At 50.1% G+C, this 26,425-nt stretch overlaps 1 protein-coding gene across 1 annotated transcript in view; it reads left to right on the forward strand.

Annotated features, from left to right (window-relative positions):
• The window catches only part of Kcnk5 (potassium two pore domain channel subfamily K member 5), a 41,498-nt gene extending 15,980 nt beyond the window's left edge, over positions 1–25,518 (forward strand). The window contains exons 2-5 of the mRNA XM_057786354.1: positions 18,859–18,970; positions 20,274–20,440; positions 20,600–20,768; positions 23,083–25,518. Of these exons, the coding sequence (XP_057642337.1) occupies positions 18,859–18,970; positions 20,274–20,440; positions 20,600–20,768; positions 23,083–23,948 (1,314 nt within the window). The 3' untranslated portion in view covers positions 23,949–25,518. The remainder of the gene's footprint in view (positions 1–18,858; positions 18,971–20,273; positions 20,441–20,599; positions 20,769–23,082) is intronic.
• Positions 25,519–26,425: the final 907 nt, after the last annotated feature.

The raw sequence follows: 26,425 nt of genomic DNA on the forward strand, positions 1-26,425 counted from the left end.
GAGCCACACTTGTGATAGGCACCTCCACTTGACTTCCCCAGGGTTAGTGATGCCCACCCCTCACAGGACACTGCCTAGCACTTGGTAGAGAATCTTGTCTTTCCTTCCTCCGATGGTTCACATGCCACCCAGACACAGCCCTGCTAGGGACAGCTAGGTTGCTTGTTGTATGCTGAAGGCTGGGTAGGGGAAGAGAGCTTATGGGTGTTTGTTTTGCCCAGGGTGGCCTTTGTGTCTGCTGTAGGGTCCTTACTGCTCCTGTGCCCCATTCCTCATGCAGGATAGAAGTAGGCACCTGTCCATGGACCTTGGAGTAGAAGGAACGTCAGACCCATTTCTCCCTATCACTGCTGTTCAAATAAAACTCATGTCCCCTGGGCTGTGGAATGCATTCTGCCAGTGTTGGCTTTGGAAAGATGCCTTTCCTCTCCCAGCATCCTTGCCCCTCCAAAGCTGCCAAGTGAGCAGACTAAGTGGGGCAGGCTGGTGCGGGAGTGTCTTGTCAGCACCCCCAAAGTAGGTAACAGGAAGAAGGAGGGTGTCTTGAAGAATAGCTTTTCCACACACCCCCTACCCAACTTCTAAACTCTGGTCCCAGCCCTACGTCCCTTGGAATGACTGGCCCAGTGAGTGGGACAAGCTAACCTAGGTTTGGGGAGCCTCAGAAGATTCAGTGTGTGACGGGGCTGTTGCACCTCTCTGAGCCAAGGGTTTGTTCACCAAGGCCATTTAAACAGGGAGTTCCAACTGCAGACTCAGTACTGGTTTGAAAGGCAGTGGGAATGAAGAGAAATGCTATATGCCACATATCTCCCTTTGAAGTGTGTGGGGTTAGTGTGTGTTGTGGTGGTGCTGTACAGTGCTCAGAGGTAGGTACAAGCATAGCATATTGTCACCCCCATAGGTTCTCCCAGTAAGCAAATGAATGTAGGTCCGGATGCTATGGTATGCCCTGATTGATGCTGGGTCTGGGGGTTGGCTTCCTTTGGACCTCATCTCTCACTGGGTTTGCCGTGTCCACTCTTTCTTTCTCACTGCTCTACACGGGACTCTTGACTTGTGCCCTGTTGCATCTGAAACTGAGGACCCTATAGGAAGGTAATCGTTCATGAACAACCATTAATGAATGGCTGGAGCCAAGCGAATTTGGTCTCCTGCCTCTTTCCCTGCCTGCAGCCTCCAGGCCTAGAGGCAGCGCTGTCCCAGACTTCCCTTGGCAAATTTCACTGTGCCCACCTCCAACCCAGAAGATGACCTAAGCAGGCCCTTCCATCTATCTAGCACCCTGGGGGGCTGCCAGCAGTCTTGGCCAGGACACCAGTCCATGAGGCAGGTCCATAGGTTGCTGGTGAGAGGACTTCAGCACCTCCCTAAGAGTTTGCCTGGCAGTGCCCTCCCACCCCTACCAGGGCAAGTGCAGCTCTAGAGTTGTGGAGGGCACTTCTGGCTACTATTCTAGAAAGTTCCTATTGCTACACCGTATACTGAAGACTAACAGAGATGTGTTTTGACACTCTTGTCTTTAGAATGCCAGGGACTGAGACTTCATGTTATCAGTTCCCCTGCTTGTTCTGTTGGGGTCCTTCTGTATCCTTGGGTGTCCTGTCCCCCAGCCCTTTGTTCCTGTACCTTAACATTTCTCAGGACACTAAGCTTCCCGAAGCCAGTTTCTTATCTGACCTCATACTATTGCACACCCTGCCCTGGTGGCTCTGCTTTTGCAGGTTGCCTTTGTTGATCAGAGTGGTGTGTTTCAGCCTGGGGCGTGGGTATGGAAACCCTGATGCCTGAGCTGCTTGGTCCGTGGTGGTTCTCGCCAAGTGGTTTTAAAAGCAGGTTTGAGGTTCTAGCCATACTTGAGATTTTCAAAAACAAGCCAGGGGGTGTAAAGTTTAGCACTGAGTCACAGAAATTCAATTTAAAAAACAGAAGCTAGGCTGGGCCAAGCTCTAGAGACTGGATTGTTGATGACTTTTTCTCTTTCTGCCTCGTGCATTTTCTGTAATGCAGTTGTATTGTGTTTATAACAAAGAACTTAGTTTTTTTATGGCATGAAATGCATGCATGTGCTGTTCACCAGTTGCACACTGGTTGTTCTTCATGTGTGGGGAGCACAAAGCCAGAGTCTCTTCAGTAGTCAGTGAACAGTGGGCATGAGTGTAACCTGCTGGGGAGTCAGTGCTCAGGATGACAGGAACTTTCTAGAAAGCCTGATGAATAGTGGCAGGGACTGGAGGAAACAGGTGTGGAGGTTTGAGATCAGGCTGTAGAGGTGGCTCCGTCATCTTACCTGAGTTTAGATTTTCACACCATGTAAAAAGCTGGCCATAGCAGTGTGTGCCTCTAATTCCAGGACTGAGGAAGTAGACAAGAGAATACATGGGGCTTGTTGACCATCCCTACTAGCCAATCACTGAGCTCTAGGTTTATTGAGAGAGCCATCTGCAAAAATAAAGAGAAAGTGATTGAGGAAGACACCCCAAATCAACTTTGGCATGTGCGCACACACACATAAATACATACCCCCCCCCCCCACACACACACTCACGAGGTGTAAGACTGGTCAACTGGCCTGACATGGGCCAAGAAAGGCATATAATTCCATTGTACTTCCAGGTGGCTGTTCCCCAGGGTTGGTTGGTGTCTTGCAGGAGTGGGTGTGGGGAGCACTCTTCTGGAGGAGTGGGTGTGGGGAGCACTCTCCTGGAGGAGTGGGTGTGGGGAGCACTCTCCTGGAGGAGTGGGTGTGGGGAGCACTCTTCTGGAGGAGTGAGTGTGGGGAACACTCTTCTGGAGGTCTATGAACAAGTGAAGTCCTGACCTCTATACAACTCCAACCCTGCCACCTTCCTTGGGGCCCAAGAAATCTCACCCTGTGTTTGAGATTAACAGGAAACAGGAGCCCAGGCAAGATATGAATTAGATTATTATGGACAGTCCAGGGAATGCACATACTAGGGGAGATGCCGGTCAGGTATGCTTGATATAGATTCTATGAATGGGATATGCAAAGATGTGCTTTTATTTCTTAATATGATATTGCTCATTGAAGCTGTTTAAATGAATAAATGAAGAAAGTTCAGATCACATTACTGGGGCATTGACAAGTTTCAGGTGCTCAGTAGCCACACCAGACCGCACAGATGAGTGGATCTCAACATGCAGAGTTCTGCTGGACTGCACGCTGGGCTGTTTTCTGTTGCTCATAGTGCAATATCACAGATAATTTCGTAAGTTGCGAAGAAAAGAGGTTTATTTTGGCCCACCACCAAGGGCCTCTATCTGAAGATGGGTTTCTTGCTGGCAGGATTCTGAAGTGTTGCATTATAGCACGTGTTTAAAATAAGTACCAGAGTGTGAGACTGATGTGGAGTGTGTGCGTGTGCACTCTTAAAAAGCTACTAGGATTCAGTCATAGGGCTCCACCCTGATGACCTTATCCAGTCCTGATCCCCTCCCTAAGGCACAACTCAGAACACCAAATTGGATTAAATTTCCACAATTTCCACCCTCTTAACAATTCACCACGGGGATTAAATTTCATCCCATAATTCCTTGGGGGCTCTCACATCATATCTAAGCCACAGGAGTACAATATGAAGGTGCTAGTAATCCCACATACCTGTGTGTGCCTAGTCATCTTGTGTTCCTGCTCTAAGGAGGGCTGGCAGCATGTGCAAGATGAGAAGACCCCAAAGTGGGGAGAAAGGGAGGCGAGATTAGTTTATTCCTGTCTGGTTTGCTTTGTTTTATTTTTGAGACAAATTCTTGCCATGTAGCCCAGGCTAGCTTTGGACTTGTGAACCTCCTGGAGGTTTTGGCCTCTTGAGTGTTGGATACCAGGCGCGTGCTGCTGTGCCTAGTTGCCTTTGCTGTCTTTGTACCTTTTGCTTATTCTTTAAGGGGCTAGTGTGGGCCCTAGGAACTGTCCTAGCCTCAGTGTTCGTGTTCTCTGGCCTCTCATAGAATCTTTTTGCATAACTCTTCCATCCAGCAGCTTGGCCTCTGCTTAGGCTACTGATCCTCCTGGGCAGGCAGTGGCTTGCCCTCCTTTGTTTTGCCCCTTTCTGGGCACATGGCTGTGGCTCAGCAAAAACTTAGATGAATCAGTTGGCTCTGTTCCAAGCTTCACGGAACAGGGAATGTCCAGTCATGGCTCTGGTCCCACCTTCTTTGGGTTAAATGGATTGAGTGACCGCCCTACACATGGGTGGGGTACTGGTCCTTGGCTGTACGTGGCCTTTGCAGCAGCCAGACACAGTCCCTTTGTCCCTCCATAGAGGTGAATGGCTCAGAGGCTCCTGGGGAGATTGAAGGCAAAATAAATAAATAAATAAAAAATAAAAAAATTCTTGTTCTTCCATCTTTCCTTTTGGTCTCATGCTGTCTCTCACAGGATTGGCCAGAAGCCTCATGTTAGAATGGGGAGGGCTAAGGGCCATGAAAATGGTAGATCATGTCCTGATGTCTGATGCTGGACTAATTTTATATTAATAACATTTTATGTGTATGGGTGTTTTGCCTGCATGTGCACCACCTGCATGGTTGATCCCCCAGAAAACAGAAGAGGGGATTGCATCCTCTGGGACTGGACTTAACAAATGATTGTGAACTGCCACATGGGCATGGGGGATTGAACTCGGGTCTTCTGGATGAGCAGCAAGTGCTCCGAGCCATCTCCAGCTTCTAGGTTAGTTTTTAAGTGACCTGGTCCAGCTCAGGAGCCTCTCTGCTTCAGTAGATGTGCTGATAGATGGACCCTCTGGCAGTTCCCAGAAAGCCCTTCCTGCTGCTGTCAGAGAAACTAAGCTCACGGGAGGATTTCTTCTTCTCGAGTCTCGGGTGACTTGGGAACACAGCGCATTTATTCATCCTTCCGTCTCCCATGTCCACACCCAGCCCACCTTTCCCCACAATCCATAATGTCTGTATTTTGTAAGCTTGTGGCTCAGGAGCCTCTGCCTGGCTTCATGCTTGCCATGGCCCCTTTTACTGAGGACTGTCCCGGGATAGTGAGCAGGTGGTAGTGTTTGTATTTTATAAGTGAAGAAACTGAGGCCATGATTCAGGGGACCAGACAGTAGCTGACATTGGGCAGACTTGTCAGCTGAGTGTTCACCACTCAGTAGGAAACTCAGGGAGTTAAGGATTTAACATTCTAAGGTCTCTTTGCTTGTGATAGTTGTTTGGAAAAAAAAAGGACTTATTATGTGGCCTGCTCTGGCCTTGAACTTAGGGTCCTTTTGCTTCAGTCTCCTGAGTGCTAAGATGTGACACATGCTTGATATGGAGGAATATTCTTGATTAAGAACACAACATGCACTCTGTAGGCTGAGACAAGAAGACCACAGAATTCGAGGCCAGCCTGAACCTACACAGTAAATTGCAGGCTCGTCTGGGCTTCTAGTGAGACCCTGTTTAAAACAAAACAAAACAAAACAAAACTACTGAGTCCTGGGGTGGGATGGGGTGGGGGAGGCGTGTGAGCAGGGTAGGGTCCTGCTTGCTTCTGTCTGGCCTCTAGTTTTGGCAGTAGGCCATTGTCTTTGGTAAGATTCCTGTGCTATGCCAGCAGCAGACTTTCCATTTCCTGTTGCCTAGCTTGTCCCTGGTCCTGGGCCCCAGGTTAGTGAGAGTGGGAGGTTTCTTCGGCTCCTACCGCAACCCTCACCTCAGCCTAGCCCCACTGTCCTGGAAGAACACGGGCTGGGTTTTTCTGTCATATCAGTACCAAATGGCTTATGCTTCTTAACCTGGTCACATCCCACACTGTGTTTGGTAGTGACGATAGGTGGGCGGGGGAGCTATTCTGGGTGGCCCCTCTTTCTTCACATGCCTGAGTGGTCACTTTTCCCCACATACTATATGTCATTCCTGTGGTCACTAAGTATGTGTGTGTGTGTGTGTGGGGGGGGTCCTATGGACAGAACTCCGGGTGTGAGGTTTGAGAGGGAGAACCTATATTACAGATAGTCATAGCCCTCCTTGTTTCTGCAGTGGCGTTGGGGTTGTGGGGTGTCAGTCTCAGCTGTGACTCAGTCTTCTTCCTCAGAAGCCATTGAGGCAGAGAAAGCATTCCTGCACTGCCCCTCCTTCCCCTGACCCCCAGAGTACGTCTATGCCGAGATGCCTGTGCCCGGTTCCTGGCAGTTTCTTGTACAATTTATTCCAGGGAGGATGGAGGCCAGCTGTTGTCTGTCTCCAGCCAGTGACTAAAGTAGAGGAAATGGGCTTGGACCACAGCCGGGGGCTGGTGGGGGTTAGGTTAGAGTCGGGCAATAAGGGAAAGGTTTTGTGACAGGTGGCTTTCAGAAGGAGCGGGCAGGGAGCTTTGTGGAGAAGATGGAGCGAGATCATGTTTGGAGCATGGTTGAATGACAGCCTCTCAGACAGGTTCTGGAGGCGAGATTTGGGTGAGAGGGTACAAGCAATCAGGTAGGCTGTTTTCCTGGAGTTAATACCACCACCTAGCACCCTGTAGGCTTTGATTTTTTAATTAGTGAAGAGGTTTACAGTTTAACCACTTGGTCATCTTAAACAAATTATAATCAATGGGGTTCTTCATAACCCTTTATCATCAGAACCCCCGCCTTTAAGGATGGGTAGTTAGTTACTTATTATCCAGGCTGCCAGCCACAGTACAAGGAGGAATGTGTAAGTGGGATTGGGACGCTTGCTGCGTTGTCTGTGACATCTTGAAGGACACAATGGGACAGAGCCAATCAAACTCCTAAGGGTACAGGTATAACCTAGAAGAAACATGTGGCAGGATTTAGGGGCAGGCATCCTACTGGGGAGGCAGGAGCTAGAGTTGTGCACAGTGGAGTAGAACTAACAGCTGCTGGGATTGGGATGCTGCACGATCTGAAAGGGCTCTCTCTCTCCTTCCAGGAGAGCCTGAGGTATGGCATGCACCAGAAGGCCAGTGGACCTTCAACCGCTTTGAACATCCCTCATTCAGCCTTACCCTCCCATCTCCACCCAGTCTCTTTCCTCTAGAATCTAGTTCCAACGTCCACAAGGACTAGGCTAGGACCTCTGGGGATGGGGAAAGCCAGTGGGACCTGGAAGTAGTCACCACCACTTGCACTGATTGTGCACCTCACACCCCCTGAGCCATAGGGCGCTCACATCATGCCCCAGCGAGCAGATGTCTTAGAGACCCCATCGTTTCATTGGTTAATATGGAGTGCTCTCCAGGGGAGGCCCTGCTTTGGGTTTAATGGTGTGAGTGGAGTCTGCCTTCTGAGCTCTGACCCATTTAGGCCTGATGAAGTCTGATGAAGCCCTGGAGCATGGCCCTCAGAGAAGGAGAGGGTGGAGATGAAACCTGATTGAAGGGAGATCGTGAGCCGTGACAGGTGTCTACAGAAACGTGTGGAAATGATTGAAGGGAGATCATGAGCCATGGCAGGTGCCTACGGGAACGTGGGTGGAAATGTGCCAAGCTCAAGCCACTGTCCCAGTCTCTGATTTTCAGGGTGGTGATAGGTGGCCAAAGGCAGTGCCACATACAACAGTCATAGACATAGAATAGAAGGCCCCTTGTTCCGTGTGTAAAACAGCCATGGCCACATCCACTTTCCTTTCCAGGACACACTTCTAGAACATGCTGTTTTTCCAGAACCATGATTCCCAGCCCAGCCTAAATGGAACCATGATCCTCCTGTTTTATAGATATGAATAAATAAGCCAGGCATGGTATTAGGTCATGCTGCACCTGCTTGTGTGGTCCATCTGCTCCAAAGCCAGGATCTTTGCCCTGGAGTTTCTCCCAAAGGAAGACTCCAAACTGGACACTTGGAACTTTGAAGTTATCTTATTTGGCCATCTGGACATATGAGTTCTGTATAGACCTGGGTTATAGAGGCCGGGATGCAAGCAGCCATGAGGCAGGGCAGCTCAGCTGCAGGCAAACCAGCTTTTTCCCAGATGTCTGCTATGGATGGGGAGATGGCCAGTCAGCGGTTCCCACGGTGACCTCCTTTGTAGCCTGCTCAAGGTGCTGTTTTTAGAAACTTTGAGGATGGCTTCCTGTGGTCACTCCTTCCATTTCTCCTCAAGGTCATGCTGAATTGAATAAAGTAGGGAGCCTAAGTATGTGTGCACCCTAAAGATGTGGTCAAGATTAGGTCAGAGTGTGTGACCATGCTCCTACCATGCTAAGTCATGTCTATCTCGAGTCTTTTTCAACTTTACAAAGAAACTTTCTTTGACAATTCCATATATGCATACAATGTTCTTGATCATATCCACCATAATTCTCCCACATTCTCCATGAGCCACCCACCCCTGCCAACATGTGCCCCTCCTGCCATCATGCCCCCCTAACTAGTACTATCTATGATGTGCACATGGGTATCCTACCAGGAAGCCCAGTCACTAAGAAAACTAATCCCCCTTCCATCACCATCAGGTGCAGGGCACCTGGAGGTCTAGATTCTGGCAGTGGAAAGGGATGATGTCATAAACCCAAGGCCCAGCATCTCAGATGGACACACATACTAGTACAGAGCAGGGGCTTGGACCACTTGGGAGGGCAGTGGTGGTGAATTGGGGGCTCAGATGCTGCAGGGCCATGAAAGATGCCCGTCCTGTCTTCCAGCAGCTGGCTCAAGAGGAGCCTGCTGGAGTGCCGGAGAGGGAAGGGCCCTTTCTAGCTCCCCATGGCCGGTTCTTGGGCAAGCAGCTGTGCTCTGTGACTCTATCCACACACAGGGATTTCCAGCCCTCCGGGTGCCTCAGGGTCCTTGCTGACATTCCATCCTGAGCTCAGACCCCTGCAGTCTTTCCCTGTACTCCTGGCTCGGTCAGTCCATGCCAAGCTCTGCCCTCTCTGCACTCATGGGAGGAGGGCCGGCTGCCGGGAACAGGGCAGGTGACTATCCCAGGGTGAGAACAATGGGGACAGGGCCACCTGCTATGTTTTCTTTGTCCCTTCCAAGTGAGGACAGGGTTCCCAGGCCTGTGAAAGTCGGAAACCCAGACGTAACTGCTGAAAACCCTGCTGCTCCCTTTTGGCACAAGTCTGCTCCCAGGAGTTCTGGAGTTCGAGAGAGCGTGAGACCTTGCCGGTGGTGTCTCTGAGCTCCACAGAGGCTGCTGAGAGAGGGCGGGGAGGGCAGCAGGGGAATCCCAAAGCTGGATGGGAAGACAGTCACAAACAGACCTTGGGTCCAGGGTAGCTGTTTTTGAAAATTGGTTGAGGGGATGGGGGGCTAGTTCAACCGTTAAAAATGCTTGCCATGCAAACACGAGAACCTGGGTTCACAGCCAGTGCCCAAGTGAAAATCCAGGTGCAGAAACATGTCTGTAATTCCAGCCCTTAGGAGGCACAGACAGATGTTCCTGGAGCCCTCTAGCTGACCAGTCTAACTGAATCTGAGTTCCAGGTTCAGTGAGAGACCTTGCCTAAAAAAAATGAAGGTGAAGAGGAGCCAAGGAAGATAGCAGAGGACAGTCTCTGGCCTTCACACACCGACACATGGGTGTAAGACCTAGCTAACTGCTTCCCCTCCCCTATGTTAGGTACTGTCCAGGTCAAGAAGCCACAGCACAGTAATCTTCCTTTGTGGTTTCACTTTCTATAAATTTCTGATTACTTATGGTCAACTGTGGTCCAAAAGTATTCAACATAAAATTCCAGAAGTAATTCATGAACTTTAACTCACTGTTTTGAGTCACGTGGTAGAATTTCATGCCCTTTGCTACTTCCTGCCTAGGATGTGAATCATCCCCACTCTTCATCCAGTGTATCCACACTGTATCCCCTACCTACCCATTACTTACTTGTCACTGTGCTGTGGCTCGCTGCTTCTTGGAGGATAAGTGGGTTCCCTAAAGCCTGCCATTTTCCACCTTGCCTCATGGGCTGCCTGGGTTTCTGGGCTTGGAGTATGAATCTGGTATGAGGCACTGCAAGGCTACCATGGCCGTGTGTGGGGTGGAGCCTCGCCTGTACTCTGTGGGGTCTTCTATAGATGGCTGCTCTTTCAGTGTGTGGGCGCCGGGCACTTTTCTTCAAGGATGAAACATGAGTATGACAGGAAGGGCCTTCTCTGGTCTAAGAGAGTATGGGAAGAAGACAGAAAACTGTGGGCCTGGCAGTGGGGCTCCTGACCTGGGAGTAATGATTTTCCATGCTGAAAGCAATATATATTTTGAACATGCCAAAGAAGAGGAGGGGTAGGGTGAGGAAAGGCGCTGGTCTGGGCGGTAGAAAATTGGAATTTTAGGAGGTCATGGTCAGATCTTCTTTTGTAGAGGAGATGTAGTTAGAGAGGCTAAAGGTTCCTGGAAAGTCTCCAGGTCTTGGTAGAGAGGATGCTATGTCATCTAGCCCATTGAAACTGCAGCAACTGATGAAGGAGCAGCATGGTGTTGCTCCCCCAGGCCCCCCACCATCTGCCCTTTCTTGGGTAAGACAAGATATTGTGAGCTGGGCCTCCCGCTGGCACGGGGAGGAAGGTGGTACGACTGGACTCTTGATCTGAGCTGTGGCTGCCCTCTGAGACACACCCCAGTCACCCTGCGCTAGGGAGAAAGCAGTGAAGAAAATACCAGAAATTCCTCCCTGCCCTATGTTCTCCACTCAGATAGAAAGATAGAAGGCCCTAGTTCTCTGCCCCCACTCCCTGCACTAAAGGCAGCTGCAAAAGTTTTTCATTTGTTTTTAGTGTGCTTTGAAAGAAATTTGTTTTCTTGTTGGTTTGGTTTGGTGTGTGTCTGTTTTCGATAGCTCAGGCTGGCCATGAGCGTGTGATTCTCCCCTTATCTCCTGGAGTGTCAGGATTGCGAGTGTGCATCACCATGCCTCACTTTTGGGGACCCCCCCCCCCGCAAAGTGACGGGGTTTCACTGTGTATCCTTGGCTGCTCTGAAGACCAGGCTGGCCTTGAACTCACAGAGATCCGTCTGCCTCTGCCTCCCGAGTGCTGGGATTAAAGACGTGCACCACCACCTCCAAGGTAACCTTTGGGAGAAATTTTAAAAATCTGCGAACAGGCTGGGCGGTGGTGGCCAGGGGAGGCAGTGGTACCACTCACTAGCCCTTCCAAGATAGTTTTGGTATGTCCCCAGTCTCAGTGGGGATTATCAGATTGAGTGGGGGCCCACTGCTCAGCTGGGCATACTAACACTCCCCATTGACTCCTCACTTCCCACCCTGATTCCTAAACTGCTTTGAGGGATGAGGATGGTCTCCCTTCTTTGACCTATGCCTGTCTGTAGCTTAAAAACAAAACAAAACAAAACAAAACAAAACAAAAAACAGTTGCTATACTCAGGCCCAAACAACTGTGACTTCTCTGCAGAGAACTCCTCCATTTCTGTTGGGGGCCTGCTTCCCCCTGGCTTCTTGTCTGGAAGGGATCATATTAGAGACCAGTGGGTATGGACAGTGAGAGAGTGTGAGTCCAGTGGCAGACAGACTTTTGTTGATTTTGACGCTGGGATAGTTAGGAATTAAGTTCAGAGAAGTAGCCATCTGTCCCTTCTGGCCTTGACCTCACCTGTTTGCTTAGTTGGATGGCATTCAGTGTGGAGGACTCAAAACTAGAGGCAGCTGATAAGGTTCCCTTTTGAAGGATGGTGAGCCTTGGTTTCTCCCTGCCCAGCTATGGAAACACTGATTTCTCCATGTGCCCCGAGGAAACCAAGCGATGAGAAGATAGAGGAAGAAAAAGGAATAGACAGTTGCCACCTCTTCTCACTGACCCTGCCTTCTAGGCGTAGGTTGAACGTCTCGCCCTGTCCAGGATTTGGCACTTCCTCCTGTTTCTTTTTGTGGGCGAGTGGCTTTTACTTGGATCTGACTTGTCTACAGTGTCTGTGCTCTTACTTTAGACAGAGAAAGACAGATGAGCCTGTCATGCTGATGACAGACACACTTGGCCAACTCTCACTGGGTCCTGGATGCTCCTTGTGTGTTCAGAAAATACAGGCCAAGAGCAGCCAAGTAGTTTACCCAAGGCTGCGGGCCTTTGAGAGACCCTGTCCAGCTCATTCCCAGGTGGGTCCAACTGGTTCCGCTTGTATCTGAGATGACTCAATCTGTCATCGCTACAGTGGACTGTCTGTGACTAGGGGTGAGTGTATTTGGAGCGAGGTGTTGGCAAGGAGTCATGCCAGGCTGGTAGTAAATACATCAGTCTGCATTGACTTCTATATTCCTTCCTTTTCCTGGTCTTTCCATAGCCACCGCCTTTGTGAGGGTTTCCGGAGGTGTCCGGTGATCTTCCTGCAGGAAGGACAATCTGGTCACCCTATGGGTATTCCCCTACCCCTAGCTCAGTCACCGCTTGCTCTGCTGTCTTGTAGCCTTTCCTTTGCTCTTTCTGTCTCTACCCCCCCCATCCCCTCTCCTTCCCTTCCCTTACATTGGGGGAACCACTGTCCCTCAGTTAGAGGTTGTCGTCAGTCTTCCCCGCCCCAGTATTCAGCCTTATCCTGAACATCCTACTGTTTTTGGGGTTTGCATCCCCCTTTTATGATGGACAAAAATCTCTACTTTGTTGTAGATAAAATTGTTTAAAGCGCAATTATGGCCAGGCATGATGGTGCAAGCCTTTAATCCTAGCACAGAGATGCAGGGGCCAGCCTGGTCTATATAGCAAATTCCAAGCCAGCCAGGGCCACACCTGGTAGAGTTCCTACCTAAAAGGAAAGCAGACTACTTTAGAACAATGCTCAAAGATGTTGGGTGTGTAGGCATCAGAAGACAAATGAACCCCTTCTGTATTCATACTCATGAAACAGTATTTAATTGTGTAGCTACATTATGCTAGGCAGAGCCTATGCTCCAGGAATACAAAATCTCTCCCTTCTTGGGGCTTATACTGCAGAGGACCCGCCTTTTCTGGTGACATTTAACTTGTCTTAGTTATTACCTGGGGTGATGTGTTATAAGCCTGGCATCATCGTGCTGAACAGCTTAACACGTGTCCTGCCCTCTCCCTCTGTACTATAGTGGTACTACCTGGGTTCGAATCCCAGCGAGCCTGCTTCTCATCTTTAACAATAGACTAATAGTGGTCCCTGCTTTTCAAGGCGTAGCCACTCCCTGAACAAAGTGTTTTAAGTGACTGAAGGGTTTCAGCGTCTGCAGTCTGGGCAGGTGAGGTGGCTTTCCAGGCCAGTGGGACCACGCGAACATGGGAAGGTATCCAGCAGCAGCCAAGGAGAGTGCAAAGATTCTGGTTCTTGGAGAGCACCATAGGTTGCAGTTCTGCAGGGACAAGAAGAGAGGCCAGTTACTCGGGTTGTATCTTACACAGTAGAGGAGGGTTCTGTGTTTGGGAAGCCATAGTGGCCATAGGAGTTGCAGGCAAGACTGCATAACTGCATGGTTGCTGGTTAGATGGATGTGGCTCATGCCTTGGCCGCAGTTTCCCTTGCCCTATGCAAAGAAATGTCCTAAACTGTATGATGGTGTGCATGGCTGGTGTCCGCAGTTCATAGTCGGGGCATAGATGTTGGCTCACCGGAGGCCTGGATGGGAATGGCCGCGCTGGGTTTAGGGCACTGTTTTTTCAGCTGATGGGAAGGAGTGGAACTGTGCATAGTCCTTCTTCCTGCACCCTCTGTCGGGGAAGGGATTAGGATCACCATGACTAGAACCCTGGGTTCTAGTCCCAGTCTTGTAGCTTTTAGTACCGCTACCTCTGGTACTACTTCCTTGCTGTCTCAGCCTTGGTTTCTCATTTGCAATGTGGAAAAAATGATAGTGTCTTTCCCAGCAGAATTCTGTCCTCATTAAATGAGCTAAAAGGCATGTAAAATGCTGAGCACAACCTTTGGCATGTAGTAAGACCTCAATAAATCACGCTGGCTTTATGATGAAGGTGACAAGTGGGGAACTCGATTCCGACTCCAAACAGGAGCCTGGCCCAGATTGTGCAGGCTCGGCTCCCTCTCTCTATCATCCTCCAGGCTTAGGAGGAAAATGAAAATATTGTCTCTTGTGGATTTAGGAGCCAAGTTAAAGAATACTGCGAATGAGCAGGGGCCACCTCCTCCCGCGAAAGCTGTTTCCCTAACCCTGAGAACAGGACGCCTTGTCTAACAGGGTTTGTCTGACTCCCCCATGGCCTTCTCCTAACCCAGGGATGACCTCCATCCTGGGTCAGCCCTTCTGTTCTGGGAGACTGGTTCAGGCCTCCTCCTTACCCTGTGGAATCCCAGCCATGGCCAGCCATGCGTCTCCACCAGAACCGTGGCTCTGCACAGTGGGAACATGGGTAGCTGGCCCTCCCCAAGTTCACATCTAGACTCCGCTCTGTGCCAAGTGATGACTGGGAGAACTGGAAAGAGTCAGGCAGGTGCTGTATGTGTCAAAGTCCAAGCAAATGGGTGTCTGGCCATAGCAACACTCTGTCCCCTTCTGTGATCATCCCCTCCCCACCCCCATCTTTGTTCCAGCTTTGGCATGGAGCCATGCAGATTCCAAACCAGCCACATTTGGGAAGGGTGCATAGAGAAGCAACAGAGAGGGGCACTGGAGAGCCCCAGGTCTGTTAAAGCAGTGGAGGGAGGGAAGCTTGGAGCTGCCACAGATTCTAAACAAGTCTTTACCTCGTATGCCCATCTACCCCTTTTACCACCCTTCCACAGTACTGTGTCTTCCCACCATTGCAAGGCTTCGTGAAGGTTAATGGGGCTAGGGACTCTGAGTCAGAAGAGGCCTACCTTCCTTATCTTCCATATCTGTCCTTGGTAGATGACTCAGGAGAACTCAGGCAAGTCACGGGGAAAGCAGGTGAGCTGTGGCTCTTGTTAACCCAGGGAGGGAGAGGCTGAGGCTGCAAGTTCTTATTCAGAAAGACTTGCCACCAGTGGGGTGAGGACAGGAAGGCCAGCATTGCCATTCTCCATGTCTTCCTGTATTCTTCAACTCTGTGTTGGGTGGCTGTTTAATTCTTTCTCAAGACTTCCAAATCACAGGTGGCCTTTGAGCCACGAGGCGTCTTGGGTAGGGCTGTCCGTGAATCCTGTGGCATTTCGTGCTTTCGGCCCGCCGTCCATGTCATGACAGCCTCATCTCTGTCAGCCATGAGAGAAAACCTGTGAGAAGACAGATCCTGTCTGTTGACAACTGAATCCCCCTCCTGACATGCAATGCACCTCGGGAACAACGTCTCTCAACCTTCCAGAAAGCAGAGCTTTCTTCATATGGTACATATATGTGTAATTCCCTGATGGACTTCTCAGTACCAGGAGCTGTTAACTTCAGCGGCAGATTGTTCTCTGCAAAAGCTTCCCTGGTGGCTCTTCTCGACTGTCAGCTCTTGGTTACATGATGTGTGTAGTCTAACACAGAGTGGAACTGACCCTGAAATGCAATGAACTTGGTATCTCCAACCCTGGGTAGATAATCCATCTCGGGGTTTACTTTTCACCCTGGTGTTTGCTGATCTGTGGTCAGCTGAGACCAGGGACTCTCCCCTTTGTCCTGTGCTAATTTTTTCAGTTTTTTTCTTTTTTGCACATATGTGCATGTGGTGGTGGTATATGAATGTACATGTAGAAGCCAGAGGTCTGCGCTGAGTGTCTTTCTCTGTCTCTGCCTCATTGTTTGAGACAGGGTCAATTAATGGACCTGGAACTAAGTGTTTCAGCTAGACTGGATCAACAACCCCCAACCCCCACCTGGCAAACACTGAACCATCGCTCCAGTCTCCTCTCTACTTCTCCACTGGCCTTTTCTGATTCAAAGTGTGAAGACTGAAAATATACTCATTTTGTATTAATTCTGACCATGTTTTCTCACTGTGGTATTGTGGTCATCTTCCCTTTCTGCACTGGTTCTTAATTTGCATCTTCTGCCCAAGGGAGTGGTAAGTTGTTGATGACTTGGCTGTGCCATTGAGTAAATGAAAGGAACCATTGTAGAGGCTAGGCCTTGGGCATGACCCTGGGGACCTCTCTCTGTTGACTGGTGATGAGAGTACTGTTTAGGGATGTTGAACTGCCTTTGAATGGGCTGAGACATTCTTCCTGTTGAAGGTGACTGCAGATTGCCTTGCTGACTCTGGCGTTGAGTGCCTTACACATGATGTCGAGGCTCTGCACCCTTCAGTGAAGGAAGTGTACTCAACTTCTTCCAAATGTTCAGCTCTCCCAGAAGGTTTCAGGAGTCAGAGTTGGTGGTACACACTTGTAAGCCCAGCATTCAGGAGACTGAAGTAGGAAAACTGAGTTTGAGATCAGCCTGGGCTTTATAGAGAGATGGTTTCAAAAACAAAATATCTAGAGTTTACCCTTTTTTCTTTTTGTAAACACACAAACAGCTTGTTTTCCGACATCTTTCAATGGGAATGATCAGAGGTGGTAACCCAATGTCATTTTAGATCCAAATCAAAGGCATTCTATTGATTGATTTGCTTGTTTGGGTTTTTGTTTGTTCGTTCGAGATAGGGTATTATTATATAACTCTAACTAGTCTGGAACTTGTGATATAGATCAGGCTGGCCTCAACCTCAGAGACCCACCTCCCTTTATTTCCTGAGTGCTATTATCTGCTTATTTAAACTTAATTTTTATAAATTTTAATTCTATGTATGTGTGTGCATTTGGGTGTGTGCAAATGCGTGAAGGTGCCCCTGGAAGCCAAACCACTGGATCTCCCTGAATCTGGTGTTACAGGCAGATGTGAGCAGCCTGATACGGGGACCGGGAACCAAACTTGGATCCTCCGTGAGTAGACGTGCTGTTAACTTCTGAGCCCTCTCTCCGGCTCCTTGACAGAGTCTCTACCGTAGGCTGACTTTAAGCTCCTAATGCTGCTTCCACCTTCCAAGTGCTGGGATGGCAAGTTGCCACCTGGGCGAGGTGAGCACTCTACAGTCAAGTCACACCCCCATTCGTGCACACTTTATCTGTTTTATTTCAGGCTGTCTGGCTTAAGATTTCTATCTGAGGTAACAGGTGGGGGCTGAAATGGTTCTGCCTTTTTTCCTCATCTGTTTAATGTCAACACGTGGGGCTCTAGAATTTCCTCATTCTCTTGGTCAGACAGATTTTTAAAAGTTAAAAATTGGATGCTGAGGTGTGGCTTGTTACCAGAGCTATCTTCCAGCAGGTGTGAGCCCCTGGACTCAGTCCCCCAGAATTGAAGAAAGAACCTGTTGGATGGTCCTACAGGTCTGTTAGCATCATAGACTGCTTCTACCTCCGAGTGCCCTGGGTAATGTCACTGTGAGAGCCCCTGTTTCCCATGTCTCCTAGGCTTGGGAATGACAGTGGGAGGTAGAACAGCAAGCGGCCTGTGGTCTGATGGGGTGTCGGGCAGGCATGTCATCATGGAAAATTCTTCTCTGAGTACGCAGATCCATTTACACGGCCTCTGCTGCTCCTGCAAACTGTGCATTCCTTCGAAGCCATCCATGCGTTCCTCCTTCCCTCCAAACCTCAGTCATGCTTCGGGCGGCTTAGAAATGATGGCTTCTCCACTTTGCCTTTGTTTCCAGCTCTCGCTGTTCCCTGCTGTCCTTGGCTTGGATTTTATAGGAAATTTGGCTGAGTTTCTGGTCTCTAGTCTGATGGGTCAACCCTGGGGCTGACCTTGAATGACAGAATTTGAAACCCCCTATTCCCCATAAGGGGCTCTCCGGTGCCGCCATGGGTTGGATGAGAGCTGAGTGATGGGCAGAGCTGAAGTTTGGAGTAAGGCGGATAGAGGTTTGTGGAGCAGGTGTGGTGCTTTGAGAATGCCTGCCCTGGGGCCCCCTGCCTACTGGGACTCTGTGGGACTGGTAACACAGTTTTGATCACCTCAAAGGGTACTCACCACCAGTTTATCTGTCTCTGCCCCAACAGTTGCTTATTCCAGGGCAGAGAGAAGAAAGGATCTTCGGGGAAGGGCAGTCTGTCAGGAGGAGGTCACATGAGCACCATCCCACCCTGTGTGTGTGTGTGTGTGTGTGTTGTGTGTGTGTGTGTGTAGGGGGAAGGATGGTTAGCTGGTTTGCATATCCCCAAGGACAAGGACACATATCCTTGGCCAAGAGATATTGAGCTGAACTCAGTGGCTGTCCCACAGGGAAAACGGTTGGAGGTTTCTTCCCAGGCCATAGAGGACTTAGGTATAGGAGTCTTCCAAGGTAACTGCATTGCGTACAGAGCTCTTGAAGTTCAGTCCTGGGACCAGCACCACCAGGGAACTCTTTTGAAAAGCCCTCTTCCTGGCAGCCTGTGGTAAAAGCTTTCTTAGCTTTGTGGGTGATTTGGAAACATGTTTCTGTCAAATTTTGGAGCCAAGTGCCTAGTTCACACCTCTCCCTAGCTACGTGGACCTGGGTAGATCATTCAACCTTCCTTGTCCTCTCTATAAAATGCTTCAGCTGTATAGCAACGACACTGCTCGGAACTTTGATATTCGTTAAGTGAAGACACTCTGAGGTGTGTGGCTGCTGTTGGTTTGGGGCAGGGTCTCAGGTAGCCCAGGCTGACTTCAAAGGATGGTCTTGATCCTGATTGTTCATTCCCCCTTTTTTGTTTTTCTGAGACAGGGTTTCTCTGTGTAGCCCTGGCTGTCCTGGGACTCGCTCTGTAGACCAGGCTGGCCTCGAACTCAGAGATCCGCGTGCCTCTGCCCGAGTGCTGGGATTAAAGGCGTGCGCCACCACCGCCCGGCTCCTCCTGCTCCCTTTCAGTATCAGCTTTTATAAGTGTGTGCCATGGTGCCAGGTTTATGCTGTGCTGGGAATGGAGCTCAGAGTATGTATGCATGCCAGGCAAGGATCAATGGAGTTCAAAGTATGCATGCATGCCAGGCAAGGAGGACTCTCACTGAGCTGCCTCTCTAGCACCCAGAAATCATTTCAGCCCTGACCTTCCCCGTGTTTTGTTGTTTTTTTTTAGGTGGTGTCTGATGCTGCAGATCAGGGTGTGGCCATTACAGGTAACCAGACTTTCAACAACTGGAACTGGCCTAATGCAATGATTTTTGCAGCCACGGTCATCACCACCATTGGTGAGTCCCCTTAGACCTTCAGTATACCCACATCCACATCCTCACTCCTCAGAACCTCGGAGGAATCCAGCTTAGGTGACTGAAGCCATGTTGGCCATCAAGTACACACAGTTTTACCCTGTCCTGATTAGGAAGGACTTAGTAAGTCCTGGGTAATTGGTTATACCAGTACAACTACTTCCGTAGGTCCTGATTTGGAGTTGGTATTTTTATTATTTCTGCATATGTATGTATGAGTAGTGTGTGCATGCATGTGAGAGTGTATGTGTATTTGCATGGGCACACATGTATGTGTGGGAGTCCAAGGTTAACATCGGCATCTTTGGATTGCTCTCTATGTATTAAGCATGGTCTCTACCAAACCAAAAGTTCACCATTTTCTTTGCTCCAGGGATCCAATGTCTTTGCCACCTGTGTGTTGGGATGTTATAGGCAGGCCACCACACCCACCCAGCCCTTACTTGGATTCTGAATTCTGCTGGGTCTCTTTAGGTAGCAATATTGGCATGGTCTGGTGGCCAGAGCCACACAGGTTAGCTAGACTGCTCACTGCCCAAAGCACCAATATTATCTGACTATGTGGCTGGCCACTCTAGAAGTCAGTGGCATAAAGCAGTTACAATCTTCCACCTTTTGGGGGTTGGCTAGTTTCAGCTGACAGTTCTTGTGTGGGCTCTCCAGTAGATGGTAATCTAATAGTGACTGCCCGCCGGCCTGGAGTCCATGCTGTCTTCTCCTACCCATTGTTTGACTGTTGGCTGAGGCTGGACACATAGGGCCTCTGCACGTATCTCTGCAGCTGGAAGGAAGAATCTCCTAAGTGCATAAAGTCAGGGAGTAGCAGTGGGCTTTTCCAGCCTCACCTGCCATATCATTTCTTCCTCTCTGGCTTGACATGAGCATATGCATAAAGGCACAGGGATTAGGAGTGGCCATCTTTGGAGTCTGTCTAGTCATTGAGGGCGGGCCATCTCTGTCTCATTTGCATAACAGTACCAAAAGAGCAAGTGGAGTACCTAGTGATAGTGGGCCTAGTGCCTGTCCACAGGGAGCACCCAGTATAATGGAAGACACAAAGCCTTTAGTGTAGAAATAGTTGTATAAATGAGCAGGGTCAGAGCTTGATCAAGGGAAATATTGCTTAAATATCTACGTTGCTAGAACAGGATCAGGTTGTCTTAAAGAGTGTGTCCTTCTGAAGCTGGTGTGTGTGTGGGTGCATGCACGGAGGAGACAAGAACCAAGCTATGGTTCCATAATCTTGGCTGTGATGTGTCCCTTACTTGACTCTATCTTCTCTCAGGTTATGGCAACGTGGCTCCCAAGACCCCAGCTGGGCGCCTCTTCTGTGTCTTCTATGGTCTGTTTGGGGTGCCGCTGTGCTTGACGTGGATCAGTGCCCTGGGCAAGTTCTTCGGGGGACGTGCCAAGAGGCTGGGCCAGTTTCTTACTAGGAGAGGAGTGAGCCTGGTATGTCTCAAACCCTAGATGCACAGTAAAGGGGAGGAAGGTGTCTGTACAGATGATGGCCGTCCTGTTGGATCTGCTGGAGCACCTTGGGCTCTGTGTCCCAGCTGGGATCCTAGAGTCCTTTCCCATGGCTGACTTGCTTTCCCATCACTCCACCAGCGGAAGGCTCAGATCACATGCACGGCCATCTTCATCGTTTGGGGCGTCCTGGTCCACCTGGTGATCCCGCCCTTTGTGTTCATGGTGACGGAAGACTGGAACTACATCGAAGGCCTCTACTATTCCTTCATCACCATCTCCACCATTGGCTTTGGGGACTTTGTGGCTGGTGAGTCCCTGCCTCCTTCCCCCCACCTCTGCCACATCACCATCTCCAGTTTCAGTCTGAAGACGGCCCTTTGTTGGGGTATCCTCTCCTCTTGGTTGTTAGTCTTTTATCTCTCTCCTGCCCTGCCCCCCCAGCGGAGGGCGCACACACACACAAGCCACAGCTGGATTCTTGCCTTCTGCATGTATGCAACCACACACACACCATCAGCTGAACCAAGGTGGCTCCCAGACAAGGGAGGCCTTCTCCCCACTGCCCTGCCCCCTCAGCCTTGCACTCCTCCTCTGCTTAATCCCCACAAGCAATGAAGAGGTTCTTTGTCCCCTTTGTGTGAGGGCTTGCGCCTGTCCCAGCCACCCATGCTCAGTTCCTTGTGCCTATGTCCTGTACAGCCTCCTGATTCCTAATTATGTCAGTCTGTGCCCCTCCCTCTTGACCTCCACCTCTGCTCCCAGAGGTCACCGAGGTCACCGCGCCAGCTGCTTTGCCCAGAGGGCAAGTGGAGGTCATGCCTCTGCCCCGTTTTGTGTGGAATGCTGCGAGGGGGCAGCTGAGTAGGTGGAGGGAACAAGACGCTTGCTACAGTGAACACTTCTGATCCCAGCTTCCTGGGACCCGCCTGCTGTCTGAACACAAAGTTACAGGCACAACCCTATCATTGTTTAGTTCAGGGCCCCAGAGGCTGCTGAGGATGAGCCTGTGGTACCTTTAGCCGTACTTCTGAGCTCCAGTGAGACACTAGACCCATCCTCCTTTCTTTAGTGATCCGTAAGAAAAGTTACACACTTGAATCTGCTTTGGTTCCTGGGCGCTGAGGGTAGAAATCAGCCATGGGAGGTTGGGACTGCATTGTTGCCATTATCCGACTCCACTTGTAATCAGAAGCCCTGTGCAAGATTGCCTTCAGATCAGGGTGCCTCCTCAGTCGGGGACTCTAGCTCCTGCTCCAGGAAAGACCCTAATAAGGGCTGGAGGTTGAGGTTGCCTCTTCTAGGCTCTTCAGTTAAGTTACTTCCCACTTTAGAAGGCAGGATGCAGGTCAAACTAGCTGCAAATAAAAAGTCACAAAGACTGTGGCGCATGTGGTGGTCAGGGGACAGTTTCAGGAGTTGGTTCTCTCCTTCTACCAAGTGTCCTGGGGTGCAAACTCGGGTCCTCGGGGAAGCACTTTTACCCACTGAGCCACGTCACCTGACCATGAAGGGAATCCTGACTAATTGTAGAAGAAAGGTGAACCTCTGGGGCCGTGAGGTGAAGGTGCTGCAGAGGAGTATGCAGAATGGTGGAGCCGTCCAGTCCAGGCCAATCAATCAAAGAGCTACCCTGACGAGGGCAGAGATAGGGAGGCTGACTCCACCTTGGAGGAGGGTAAAGACGGTTTGGAGTGGTTCTTGCCAGGTCAGTGCTTCATAGGTCATCTTGACCCAACCATCAGCATCATTCACAGTAAATCAGTTAGTCCCTCCCCATCTAAGGCTGCCAGCACCCCCAATGCTGAGTTTCCATTCTGTTTTTAACTGACTTGAGATGCGCTCCCTGGCTGGGAGGAGCAGAAAAATGCATACGCGTGAGCTGGTTATTTAACAGTCGCCCCAAGAGCCCCTTTAACTCCCCTCAACTCAAAAGTAGCCTCAGTTTCGACTTTTTGCAATTAGAGAAACTGGGGCTTAGAGTTGGGCTGTGCTGGAACCACAGTCCTTCAGGAAGGAAGTGGATGACGTAGTCTAGGCCTCTGTTGTGCACGTATGCCTGTGTGCACACTCAAGTGTATAGAGTCAGCCTTGGGTGTCATTTGCTCAGAAGCCCTCCAACCTTGGGTTTTTTGAGACAGAATGTCATTTGCCTGGAGCTCATCTATTAGACTGGTGATTGGCCGGTTAGCCTCAGGGCCCTGCCTGGTGTCACAGCTGTGGTCCCCTACACCTGGCCTTTCATGTGGATCTTTAAAAAAAAAACAAAACAAAACAAATAAATGAATAATTTTTTTTTTTTTTAAATATACAGGGGGATTTTGCCTGCTGTATGTCTGTGTGCCTGATGCCTTAAGAGGCTGGAAGAGGGTGTCAGAGCCCCTGGAACTAGAGTTACAAATGATTGTAAGCAGCTATGTTGGTGCTGGGAATTGAACATGGGTCCTCTAAGAGGACAACCAGTGCTCTTGTCCTTACGTGGATTCTGATGTTGAGCTCGGGTCCTCCTGGACTGTCTCCCCAGGTCTCTTCTTTGACACTGTGCTCTGTGTGGTTTACTAGGACAGCACGGCGTCAGCCATTTTGGTAGGCTTCTGCTGACTCTGGGCTTCCTGTCTTCACAGGTGTGAATCCCAGTGCCAACTACCATGCCCTGTACCGCTACTTTGTGGAACTTTGGATCTACCTGGGATTGGCCTGGCTGTCCCTCTTTGTCAACTGGAAGGTCAGCATGTTTGTGGAAGTGCACAAAGCCATTAAGAAGAGGCGGCGGCGGCGAAAGGAATCTTTTGAGAGCTCCCCACACTCCCGGAAGGCCCTGCAGATGGCTGGAAGTACAGCCTCCAAAGACGTTAACATCTTCAGCTTCCTCTCCAAAAAAGAGGAGACCTACAATGACCTCATCAAACAGATTGGGAAGAAGGCAATGAAAACAAGTGGGGAGAGGGTTCCAGGATCTGGACATGGGCTGGGACCTCAAGGGGATGGACTATCTGACATCCCTGCATCCTTGGTACCTTTGGTGGTCTATTCCAAAAACCGAGTGCCCAGCTTAGAAGAGGTATCTCAGACTCTCAGAAGCAAAGGGCATGTGTCGAGGCCAGTTGGTGTGGAGGCTGAAGCGCAGGCTCCCAAAGATGGCTACCCAGGCTCTGAAGTATTTATTAACCAACTGGACCGTATCAGCGAGGAGGCTGAGCCATGGGAAGCCCTGGACTATCATCCGCTCATCTTCCAAAATGCCAACATTACCTTTGAAAATGAGGAAACCGGCCTCTCAGATGAGGAGACCTCCAAGTCTTCCATGGAGGACAATTTGGCCTCAAAGGAGCAGCCTCAACAGGAGGCTGTGGCTGAGGCACCCTTGAGCACGGGTGAATTCCCTTCATCAGATGAGTCCACCTTCACCAGCACCGAGTCAGAGCTCTCTGTGCCTTATGAGCAGCTGATGAACGAGTACAATAAGACAGATAGCCCTAGAGGCACGTGAGGCAGGCCTGGCTCCCCACCTGCTCTCCAGTGGCTTCTTCCCCTCACCTGGGTTGTCCTGTGATGGCCAGATCCCTGGGGAGAGGGCCCTGGAAATGAGATGGGGAGCCAGGGCCCTGCTTTTCCTCTGTCCTCTCCAGCTGGTTGCTTGCTTCCATGGGATGTGATGTCGGCCCAGGACAGGCCTCCGTTCTACAGCCCCCATGGGGAGGCTGCTGTCCTGGGCCTGCCTTGTAGGTAGGCATATCTGCTGACTGGAGGCATGGAGGCTGCAGCACTCACCCTGGAGGTCCTATGTCTGTTGGTTAAGTCTCCCCCGTTGTTTGGTTGACTGTCACACGGTTCTCTGAGTTCACCAGTATTAATGGGCACCTCCTGCATGCCTGGCACTGAGCTAGGCATTTGGAAGGAGGAGCTTGTAAGACCCAGAGTTGTCATGTAGGAGTTCTTGAGTCTTCTGGGGAGGCACAGGTATGATGGGGTTTGGTAGGAGCAGGACCCATCTGCTCATCCACTCACTGCTCTGCCCAGCAAGCCCTTTACCGCAAACCTCAGGGCAGAGGCTGTATCTGTGTGTTGGTGGTGGGGGTCCTCTATCTGTCCCAGAGCCTTGTCCCTTCTCAGATTCCCTTTGTGAGCAACAGCAATGCTGTATCCTGGGAGTGCAGGAGAAAGATGGATGACTATGGAAACTAGTACTCTGGGCATGATCAGGGAGTTTAGACGTGAAGTCCAGGTCCCTCAGTTCCTGCCTGATGGAAGTACAAGTCCCAGCCCCAGTCTGGGCACCCACACTCCCAACCCACCATCTCATTCCCTGAGGATTCCCTCACTGCCTCTCCCCCTCACCCCTCTTTTAGTGGGTCCTATGGGGTGAGGCCACATCTTGGCTTACAGAACTGTGAATTGAGCTCCCTTCTTCAACCACTGTGTGGTAGTAGTGTGTACAGGGTGCCAGTGGGTTTGTGTGTGTGCGCATTTGGGCTGGGGAAAAAAGAAAATGTGAATTTTACTGGACCAGATATTCCTGGTGAGGTCTGGAAACTAGCTGCTGTATAAATCCTTGATGCTCAACCTCCAGCTAGCCTGCTCTGGCCTAAATGGTTTTTGTTATTAATATTTCTTAATGAATTGTTCTTTTTATACCCAGAATCTGTCATTGACTTCAGAGCCAATAAAGAACAGGGTCCCTGCAAGTGGGATGGATATCTGTAGAGGGCACTCTGTTGTCCTTCCAACTCAGCTTGTTCTTTTGTGGTAATGCCAGTCAAGGCCTTATGCAGAGCTGGGGGGTGGACAACACCACTGCAGGTCACTGGGTGCTGGGCAGGAGATGATAACCTGCCTCAGCCCCTTCCCTTGCCATGTATATTCTACCGAGGGGCATATAGGGCCAGAGCCCCATACATGATGTCAGTGAGAGGTGTGTGTCCATACCTCCACTATTCTCTAAGCGGTTGTGAGGCCACACTGGCCTCAGGGTGGGAGGGATAGCCTGGCTCCTGTGAAAAGTGTCCTATGCTGAATGTCCTGGAGCCACACTAACCACACTGTATACATGTCCTGGTGGTGAAGGCAGATGTAATTTATTTTAACATTTTTACAATAAAACACATGAACAAGCCCACTTACTGTGTGGTGTGTGGGGCTGGGAGCAGGGTAGGGTGGGGTGGGTGGGATGGGCCGCAAGACTCAGGACAATCTCATGTCAGACCTAGGACAATCTGATGTCAGTCAGTAGGTCAGAAGGATTGCAGTAGAGCAAAGGGTGTGGCCATCAAGAACTCCAACGAGAGCGTCAGGAGCATGGCCCACAGGCAAGGAGATAATCTGTTCTATCTGCTGCCGTCACAAATATCCTGCCCCAAAGCAATCTGAAAAAAAGTTTGGTTTACACACTTCCAGGCCATAGTCCATCATCAAGAGAAGCTGGGCTCAAAACTTGGATGCAGGAGCCATGGAAGAACATCATTTGTTGACTTCACTTACCTGGGTTTCTTGTAGAGTCCAGGACCACCGAGGGATGGCTCTACCTACAGAGGGTTGAGCTCTCCTTCATGTCTTCCACAGCTGTGCCCACAGGCCAGCCTGATCTAGGCAATTCCTCAGTGGAAGCTCTCCTTTTAGATAGTGTCAAGTTGACAAGGCTCATCAGGACAGGTAAGGATGGTGGTGGCCAAGTCTGCCCTTCACTAGCTTCCAGATAACCTTTCCAGATTTAACACCAACAAAACACAAAGGACAAACCTTCACCTTGCAGTGGTTCAGTCCTAAAAGTGAATGGAGCAGGAAGCAGACAGGTGTCTGAGGCACAGTTGTGTAAACATTAGTAAAAATGGGGAGGTTGGCTTTGAACCCAGGCAGCACAGTTCCTGGCCTGTCCACAGCCATTGTGATGGGATGAGAAGATGGCTCATAGGTTTGTGGTAGGTCTGACATCACTGAAAGAACCTCCCACCACCAGGAGGTGAATCAGGA

Source organism: Chionomys nivalis, chromosome 12, assembly GCF_950005125.1.
Source record: "Chionomys nivalis chromosome 12, mChiNiv1.1, whole genome shotgun sequence".
Classification (NCBI taxonomy): domain Eukaryota; kingdom Metazoa; phylum Chordata; class Mammalia; order Rodentia; family Cricetidae; genus Chionomys; species Chionomys nivalis.